Consider the following 10,504-nt stretch of genomic DNA (forward strand, 5'->3'; position numbering starts at 1 on the left):
AGGCTGAAATAGAAAGTTGAAAATTTATTTATTGGAGTTTACGAAGTTGTGATTTATTTAGATTTTGGTTTTTAATGCACTATGCGAAGGGTGTTTAATTATAATAACTGTGAAAGATAAAAATTGAGCTAGCATAAGAGGTGAAGGAGCTGACTCAGAGCTGAGTAGACTGAATGACTAAGCATCTAGTCAGCATCAAAAAGTGATCAATTAATTAGCAGTTTGTTAGTCGTGGAGCTTGCTTTACTAAATATCTTAGTGTGATAGCTGATAGTATAAATAGTAGTCTCATATCACTTTGTAAGATTGATTGAAGCATTATCAATAAAAATCTTTTTCTTTATGGATCGTATGAATCCTATTTTGATAGTTTCTACATGGTATCAGTAGACAATTGTTGCTTCCGCTTGTTTTCTTCTTCTTCTTCGCGATGAATCGTCGTGGAGGTGGAAATGCAGCTCCGATTCCTCCGTTCGAAGATAGCTCGAGTCCTTATTATCTTCATCCCAGCGACAATCCGAGTTTTCAGCTAGTTCCTCATGTTCTAACTGGCTCCAATTATATCAATTGGAGTAGATCGGTCACCACAGCTCTTTTGGCGAAGAACAAGCTTGCGTTTGTCAACGGTGTTCTTCTTCGGCCGGCTGATGATGATCTATTGTTTCCGGCGTGGCTTCGATGCAATAGTATGGTGGTATCGTGGCTTCGGAATTCAATTTCACCTCAGATCTGCTCAAGTGTCATGTATATTGACAACGCACATGAGATCTGGTCCGATCTGCGCGATCGCTTCTCTCAGCTCGACACAGCTCGAGCCTATCAGCTGCGACAGAGGATTATGTCTCTTTCGCAGGGGCAGGATGATATCAACACCTATTTCACCAATCTGAGAATACTTTGGGATGAGTATAGGCATTCTCAGCCGATTGCTTGGTGTATTTGTGGCACATGCCGATGTAACAGTGCCTCTAAGTGGCATACCTACCAGGAGGAAGAGTGTAGCATGCAATTTTTGATCGGCCTCAGCTCAAGCTTTTCTCAGATCCGATCAAGTATTCTGTCTATGGTTCCTATGCCTCCTTTATCCAAGGTTTTCTCTCTTGTTTTGCAGGAAGAGAGGCAGCGCACAATTGATGGAAGTGCATCGCCTACATCTTCTGTTATTTCCTCAATGAGTGAGCAACCGTATTCTGCTAATGCTGCTCAATCATACAATAAAAACCGTTTGTGTTCTCATTGTGGCAAGACTAACCACACAGTGGATAAATGCTTCTCACTTCATGGTTATCCTCCAAGTTTTGGTAAAGGAAAAGGCAAATTCAATGCTAAGGAGAGCAATTATTCAAAATCTGTGAATTTTGTGGAGGATAACTTTGATGATTCATGTGATAAATCTGCTATCTCTCCATCCACTGGTATTACCATGCCATCTCCTGAGCAGTGTCAGCAGCTTATTCACCTATTGCAGACTCAACTTGCAGCTGCTGCCACTTTCTCTCCAGTAATATCTTCAACTTCTCCATCAAACTCTTCTGCCGCACTAAATAATTCCCCATCCCCAAACTGTGCTCCTTTCACAGGTACTATCTCTTTCATTCCTTTTGTTGCTTCAATCACTACATCATCTCCTATTTGGCTGCTAGATACAGGAGCCACTCACCATGTTTGCAGTGATTTATCCATGTTCAATACCTTTTCTGCTATTAAAAATGCTTCTGTACATCTTCCCAATGGTGCAACTGCTCCAGTTACACACATTGGCACTATCATCTTAAACTCTTCCATAACTCTTCTATCTGTCCTTTATGTTCCTAGCTTCACTTTCAATCTCATTTCCATCAGTTCCCTAACCTCTTCACTTCCATGTACTGTGGTTTTCACTCACAATTCCTTTGAAATCCAGGGAGTTTCACAGGCAACTGTGATTGGGAGGGGTAGCCGAATAGGCAATCTATACACCCTAGAGGTTTCTGATTCAGAGGAAAATAAAGGTTCTGTTATACCTTCCTCTTTTACAGCTTCTACTGTTATTCCTTGGGCCAATTCTGCTGTTAGTTTTGATGTATGGCACAAAAGATTAGGACATTTATCCTATGACAAATTAAAGTCTATGACTGATGTTCTTCATATCACAAATAAAACTGCCTCTTTGTGTGAAGTTTGTCCTCTTGCAAAACAGAAACACTTGTCTTTCTTAAGATCAGATAGCATAGCAGATAATTGCTTTGATCTTATACACTGTGACACTTGGGGACCTTTCATTCCTTGTACTAATCAAGGTTTCAAATATTTCCTCACCATAGTAGATGATTGCTCTAGATTTGTTTGGACTTTCTTGATGCAAAACAAATCTGATGCTGGGGTTGTTCTTCCTAAGTTTTTCAACACAGTGCTTACTCAGTTTGGGAAGAAAATTAAAGCCATTCGATGTGATAATGCCCCTGAGCTAAATATCCCTTCCTTATACTCTTCTTTTGGTACTGTCATTCAACACTCATGTGTTGAGACTCCTCAACAAAATGCCCGGGTAGAGAGAAAACACCAACATCTGTTAAATGTTGCTAGGAGCCTGTTGTTTCAATCCTTCTTGCCCATCCAGTTTTGGGGTGACTGCATTCTAAGTGCTTCTTATCTCATAAACAGAATTCCCTCATCTGTCCTCCCACACAACTCAACTCCCTTTCAAATTCTTTTCCAGAAAATGCCCTCTTATTCACACTTAAAAGTGATAGGATGTCTTTGTTATGCCTCAACTTTACAAAGAGGCAGAGACAAGTTTTCCCCTAGAGCAACTAAGTGTGCTTTATTGGAATATCCCTCAGATTACAAGGGATACAAACTTCTGGATTTGCAAACTATGCAAGAGATTGTCACAAGAGATGTGACATTTCATGAAAATGTTTTCCCTTTCTCACATTTATCTCCCTGTGAATTTCCAAATCCTCCAGAAATCTCAGAAACACAGCCTAATGCACCCTCTCCACCTACTGTGGTTTTACCAGAAAATAATGCCTCTCACTCATCATCTTCTAACTCAGAAAATAATCACTCCATCTCCATCACTTCTAGAACTGGCAGACCTATTAAACCACCCTCTCATCTCACTGATTTCATATGCAATTCTGTGAGTTCCTCATCACCTTATCCCATATCTTCCTACTTCAGTCTGTCAAAACTCACTCCAGAATACCTCAAATATATTGTTCTCATGTCTGCCATCTATGAACCTGCATCATATAGCCAAGCCTCTCAATGTCCTGAGTGGCAGCAAGCAATGCAAGATGAGCTATCTGCCTTCTCTAGAACTGACACTTGGTTTGTCACTGTCTTGCCTCGGGGAAAAACACCTATTGATTGCAAATGGGTCTACAAAGTTAAATATAACCCTGATGCATCAGTTGAAAGATATAAAGCAAGGCTTGTAGCCAAGGGCTTCACTCAGTTAGAAGGTGTGGACTTTCTGGACACCTTTTCCCCTGTAGCTAAGCTTACTACGGTTAAGCTTTTGTTGGCTCTTGCTGCAATTAAGGGATGGTCATTATCTCACCTTGATATCAATAATGCCTTCCTCTATGGGGATCTGAAAGAAGATATATATATGAGCCTTCCACCAGGCTACAAAGTTGACTGGCAGACTGTTGAAGGGGCAACTTCAGATTCAACACTAGTCTGTAAATTAAAGAAGTCTCTTTATGGTTTAAAGCAAGCATCGAGACAGTGGTACTTAAAATTTTCAGAGGTGTTGAAGGGCTTTGGTCTGCAACAGTCTGCATCTGATCATTCATTTTTCTTTAAAAATGATCACACAGGAGCCTTCTTTGGCATTGTTGTGTACGTTGATGATATCCTAGTAGCCACAACTGACCCACAAATGACAGAAAATTTCAAGATTTTCCTATCTCAGTATTTCAAGTTCAAAGATTTGGGAGTTCCTAAGTATTTCCTTGGAGTTGAAATAGCAAGAAACAAGAAGGGGATCTTGATTTCCCAAAGGAAGTACACCATGGACTTACTGAGAGATACTGGAATGCTGGGTTGCAAACCTTCTGCAGTGCCTATGGATCCTCTAAAGAAGTTAAGGCTGGATTCAGGAAAGCCTATGAAAGATCCATCAAAATACAGAAGATTGATTGGCAGATTACTTTACTTATGCATCACCAGACCTGATGTAACATTTGCTGTTCACAAATTAAGTCAGTATGTATCTAATCCTACTGATGAACATTGGGAAGCAGTAGAGAAGATTTTGAGATACTTAAAAGGATCTCCAGGCCATGGCTTGTTTTATTCAAGCAGCTGCAAGCTCAATCTCAGTATATTCTCTGATGCAGATTGGGCATCATGTCAAGACACAAGAAAATCCATGACTGGCTATTGTCTATATCTTGGGAGTTCGTTGATATCTTGGAAAGCAAAGAAACAAAACACCATTTCTAGATCATCAGCAGAGGCTGAATATAGGGCAATGGCACAAGCTACTTGTGAAGTAGTATGGGCAGTGGCTCTTCTTGGTGATTTTGGAGTGAGAGTTGATAAAGCTGTGCCCCTATACTGTGATAACCAGTCAGCAATACACATTTGCTCCAATCCGGTGTTTCATGAAAGAACCAAACATATTGAGATCGATTGTCATACCGTGAGAGAAAAGTTTTTGGAGGGAGTGATCAAACCTTTGCATATCAGAAATAATTTACAGGTTGCTGATATCTTTACCAAGCCCTTAGGACCGATGGCATTTCATTCTATACTTAGCAAGATGAATTTCGAGAGTCTCTACAATCCATCTTGAAGGGGCATGTGAAAGATAAAAATTGAGCTAGCATAAGAGGTGAAGGAGCTGACTCAGAGCTGAGTAGACTGAATGACTAAGCATCTAGTCAGCATCAAAAAGTGATCAATTAATTAGCAGTTTGTTAGTCGTGGAGCTTGCTTTACTAAATATCTTAGTGTGATAGCTGATAGTATAAATAGTAGTCTCATATCACTTTGTAAGATTGATTGAAGCATTATCAATAAAAATCTTTTTCTTTATGGATCGTATGAATCCTATTTTGATAGTTTCTACACGGCAAATTGCTATTACTATCGTAAATTTTAATCCAATTCTAGCCATTTTCACAACGGTCAAAAATAGCCAATTGGAGTATATCATTATTTTGACAGTTTTTTAATTGCCCCATTAATTTCGATTTGGAGGGAAATTGTGTATGTTTTGAAACCCAAAAATACTTTTGTGAATGATATGTACATAATTGCAAATAAAACATGGATTTCGGCATAATTTCATACGTCAGTGGGACAATTGAGAAAATTGTCAAAGTTATGATACCATTGGTTATTTCTGAAAGTTACGGGATTGTCCAGAACTTTATCAAACTTCATAATTTTTTCGACAATTTGCCCCAAAATAAAATTTCTTTTATCAAATTAGTAGAGGGGTATGCTTTTTGGTGATTATTTTTTAAAATTTTCAATTTTATAATACTAATATTTGACAAATTATTAAAATAGAACAATTGTATAGTATTTGCACATTAATCAGAGTTATTAATTTTTATAGTCAAAAGGCCATATAAAAATGACAATATATATAATTTACTGTCCTTCGACTAAACCCCAATTATTTATTCTCCACCAAATTTTGTAGAAAAGGACCACGTATATTAATTGTGTTTATGACTTTATGTGTTCTTTACATTGAATAGTAAAAACTAGTGGGGATTACTTTGTCATAATTCATAAAGCTAAAATATATTTGTAAGAATGAGTATTTTTTTTTCAAGATAGGGATAGATGAGACGCAAATTTAAAATTATATTTTTGTAAGGTAAATAAAGAAATAATTAATAATTACTAGTATCAGTTTGATAACTAAAAGCATCAAAGTTAGACAACAACTTGTAGATAGTATTTTATAGGTAAGTGTACACAAATTAGACAGACTGTAAATTTCTACAATATTAAATATTTTTTTTTTATAAGTAAATGTACATAAATTAGACAGAGTGTAAATTTCCTCAATATTATTAATACTTTTGTATTTTAGTCATTTGATAGGTAAAGTGTACACAATTAAGACAGGGTGTAAATTCTCATAATATTTACAGTGTGTAAATTCCCACAATATTATTAATATTTTTGTTTTTTAGGTTTTTGATAGGTAAGTGTGCATAAATTAGACAGAGTGTAAATTCCCATAATATTTAGACAGATTGTAAATTTTCACAATATTATTAATACTTTTTTTTAAAGTTTTTTGATAGGTAATTGTACACAAATTAGACAGAGTGTATTCTTACAATATTTATACAGAGTGTAATTTCCTACAAATATTATTAATACTTTTCTTTTTTAAGTTTTTTAGTGGTAAATGTACATAAATAAAATGTAAATTCCCACAATATAATTAATACTTCTGTTTTTGAAGTTTTTGATAGGCAAGTATACATTAATTAGACAGAGTGTAAATTCCCACTATATTAATTGTACATTTGTTTTTAAATGCGGTTGGCAGATCATCAATAAAGTATTTAGTTACCAACGGTAAATACCTAACAATTGTCAATATACCTTGACCAATAGTCAAATTTACCATGACTAAATTGATTGCATGTTTATGTGTTTGGTATAGTGGTTATAGTATAAAATGTCTGAAATTATAAATTAAAAAATTTGAAAATTATTTGTTCAATTATTTAAAAAAATTAAATAAAATAAACAAATCGAATACATAGATTTGATTTATTTTTCTAAATATATTATGTTGGTTTGTTTCCATAAATTCATACCTACCCTACCTTCGTTAGAACATGTAGAAAAAGGTTAAATTTCATCATTAATTTTTTGCTTTAAGATTTGTCTAATCAGAGACACGATTTTAGGCTAAACAACTGAGCAAAGTTGATTAGAATTGTCTAAGGCAGAAACAGAAAATTATAAAAGCGTTAAAAAGTTAATAGTGCTACTACTACTTTATTATTTATACTATTTTTAAAAAAATTATCATTTCTAATTACATAATTTGAGGCAGAAAAAAATGCAAATAATTGAAAATACTCAAAATAAGGAAAAGAGATACTCAATTATGTGAGATTTATCATACAAAGAAAAAAGATAAAAAAAACGAAACAATTTAAAATTTTAAAGGACCGCTCTCCCTATTTTGCGTCTATAATTTACTTATTTATTTTTTGGGGCCAAATTCTTTAGTGTAACTTTTTTTTAGAAATAATTTAGTTTAACTTTTGGGTTGATTGGTCATCGGAAAACTACTTAATTTTGATTCCATTATCTGAAGCATGTTTTTTTATAAAATTATACTCCTACTAAGTAAAACTTTGTTAATTAATCTTTTATATATGGGCTTTTGATTGTAAGTAGTGTAAGGGACTTTTTATTAATGGTTCCGTTTTTGAATCGGGTAGGGCCATAAATTGCACACATATAACATACGTATTTGCAAATTGCAATCACTCAAAAAAATGGAGAATAAGAAATTATATTTCTGAAACTGCAAAATATGCTAACAAAAAATAATCATAATATAGCCGTGGATTTTAATACTATAATTATATAAATAGATAACATTATTTAATTCATAGGCGGTGATGCTCATGTATGACTTTTGAATTGTCATAAAGATAAAATTTCATTAAAAAATTTCATCATAAAATAATTGAGAATAAATTCAAACTTCATAGACTTTTTTGACAGATTTTGAAAGTTGCATGGCCAAATTTTATGATTTTTTTGACAATTTACTATATATAAGTATCAGAATAAGAATTACATTTTGCCATTTTTATTTGTCCCTAATAAGAAGTATAAAGTCTTTATTTAGTGCGGAGTAATTTCAAACTACCACTCCACTCTCTAAGTGTCGTTAAAGACTAATGCGTTCTTGAATAACACTATTTTAGATGTAATTATTGAGTGGATTGATGTAGAGAAAACAATATGGTAGCATATTTTCATGAAAAGAGAGACTAAACACATTTTGTTTCAAACAATGAAAGAAGTTATCTTAATTAGAACAAAATTAAAAATGAAACAAGAAATTACGACGTGAGTACACTAAGAACATTTTCTAGATCCCCGACGTTAGCATCACGATGAACACGGAACGCATCAAGAGGCACTACGACGACGACCACCCTAGCATCGACCCGTTCAAGGTTCGGACATCGACTACTCGGCTCCGCGCACACAGGCACAGGTTCCCTAAGTATTTATTCTCATGTTGCTCTGTTCAAGTTCATGTGTGATAACAATTTCAAGAAATGAGGTTTTCAGTTAATTTGCTTATCCATTTCTGGTGAATTAATTGAAAAAGATTCGATTTTTGCTGCTAAATCACAAATTGAAGGCGAATGCATTTCCTCAAAACCTTCAATCTTCAATCTAAGCTCAATGTTTCCTAAAAAATCACAAGAGCATAAAATTCAAATTCGAAACCCTAAATCCTACATACATATTCAAAAATCCCCAAATTCGTGTACACATACATACAAATAAAATCCCCAATTTTGAAATTAGGGCATCGGAAAATTGGGCGGATTTTCAAAATTCGGCTTGATGAGTGGAGAGGCAGACGGAGAGAGAGAGCTTCGCTTGCTCGCACTGGCGGCGCTTGACGGCGGTGCCGCCGCTGGAGCAGAGGGTGCGCACGGCGTCGGACTCGTCGGGGCAGGCCGCCGCCACCATGCACTCGGCCAGGGAGCGGTTGAGGTGGCGGCACGCCGCCTCGCGCGTCGGTCCAGCTGAGATGCGGCGGTGGCAGTCGGATAGGGCGTGGTAGAGGCGATCGCAGGCGGCGATCGGCGGCGGCGAGTTTCGTTCGCTTGTTGACATATTGTGGGCCCGGATTCTCAAATCACAGCTCTCTCTTTTTCGGTTCTTTTAATTATTTAAATATCTGAAAAATAACATATAAATTAATTTTGATTATTTTCATTTTTGCAATTTTGTCGGCCCAATTATGGTAATGGGTTTCACATTGTTGCAGGCCGGCCCATAACGATATAATGGAATTAAATTAATCTTTTAAATTTTAATGTTATATCATGATTAAAATATATAATCCCCACTTTTTGAATATACACTTTAAAGTATGATAGCTTCTACTCATAAACAATATGTTTTGGTCCATGTTACGACTCGATTATTGGGGTTTTCACGCGCTCTAGGTGGTGAAAATATTTTGTAGATACTTTTGTTCTTAGATATATTTATTTTTACTTTTTAATCAATATAAACTATACGTGCAGACAATATTCAATTCCTAAGGAAATTGTAGATGCATCTAGCAATTCATGATATATAAAAATTCTGGATGTATATAGTGGCAAATGGCAATTCATTTCCTCTTCCAAAATTATTTGGTTAATGAATATTTGGGCCTTGATTGCAGGAAGATTGGATCAAATCATTGGCCCAATACACAAAATCAAGGACATTTGTGGTTTTTTATTGGGAGAAATTAATAAGCTACTCTTGCCATGTTTGTATACTTTATACTCATTCCGTCCTTTCTCCGTCCTCTAAAAATAAAAATAAAAATATCCGTCCTCTAAAAATAAAATTTTCTATTGTTTCTTTGAATGATATGAAACTCATTTTCCACTTATACACTTTTATTTCTACAATTCTCTTATTTTACCAATTTTGAATTAAAATTTATGTCATTTTCAAAGTCTCTATTTTTAAGAGACGGAGGCGTGTATACCAAAAATTGTTAAATAATATATTAATGAGAATGCAACGAATGCAATACTAAACTCAAAGACCGTAGTAACTTTGATTGCAAGAAAAAAAAAACAAATATTGTGATTATGATTGATGACCCACAAATTAGAACTATGTGAGACAACATTACGAATAAAGATGGTTCTAGCATTATATTAACGATGATAACAAAACAATAATGCATTGTAAATGTGATGTTTTTAGGTCAATTATAGTAGTAATATTTAAAAAATAGGCACCACAATAAAAATGAATATATATTTTGTCCTAAATGAAAAGATTAAATTTAAGTGGAGGAGAAGGATAGAATATTAGAAATATTTTCTCCTAAATGAAAAGATTAAATTTCAAGGCTTTTTAAGCAACTAATTTCAGCAATTCGATCGCCAAAATTTAGTAGATGTATAACCATTATAGTCGTTAACTTTCAATACGAATTCTTTTGGTTTATATTTTCAATATAAGTGGTTTTATATTTTTATAACAACCCCATTCTTTTTCTATAAATAAATTGAAAAACAGATCTCAATAGTTGTATTTGAGCCTTAAATATTAGCCACTTTACTACTACACCAACACAAACATGAAAGAGAGAGTGGTCCTTTAATCTTTCTCTTCTTTAGTTAAAGCTAGCTGTGTCTTTTATTACTCCCTCTATCCCGTAATAGGAGTTCTATTTAGTTTTGTCACAAGTTTTAATAACTCTAAAGAAAAGTGAGTTCAGTAAGTTTGTGAAATTCGGGTCTCACTTATATATATT

General features: G+C 34.6%; 1 protein-coding gene across 1 annotated transcript; it reads right to left on the reverse strand.

Moving 5' to 3' along the window:
* Positions 1–8,374: 8,374 nt before the first annotated feature.
* On the reverse strand, positions 8,375–8,900 carry LOC125203142 (cytochrome C oxidase biogenesis Cmc1-like protein). The gene has a single exon (XM_048101439.2). It carries the CDS (start codon positions 8,848–8,850, stop codon positions 8,560–8,562), a length of 291 nt encoding a protein of 96 aa, XP_047957396.2. The 5' UTR covers positions 8,851–8,900; the 3' UTR covers positions 8,375–8,559.
* Positions 8,901–10,504: the final 1,604 nt, after the last annotated feature.

The sequence above is a fragment of the Salvia hispanica genome, chromosome 2 (genome assembly GCF_029641045.1).
Source record: "Salvia hispanica isolate PSC_SH4W2 chromosome 2, Shi_PSC_v1, whole genome shotgun sequence".
Taxonomy (NCBI): Eukaryota; Viridiplantae; Streptophyta; class Magnoliopsida; order Lamiales; family Lamiaceae; genus Salvia; species Salvia hispanica.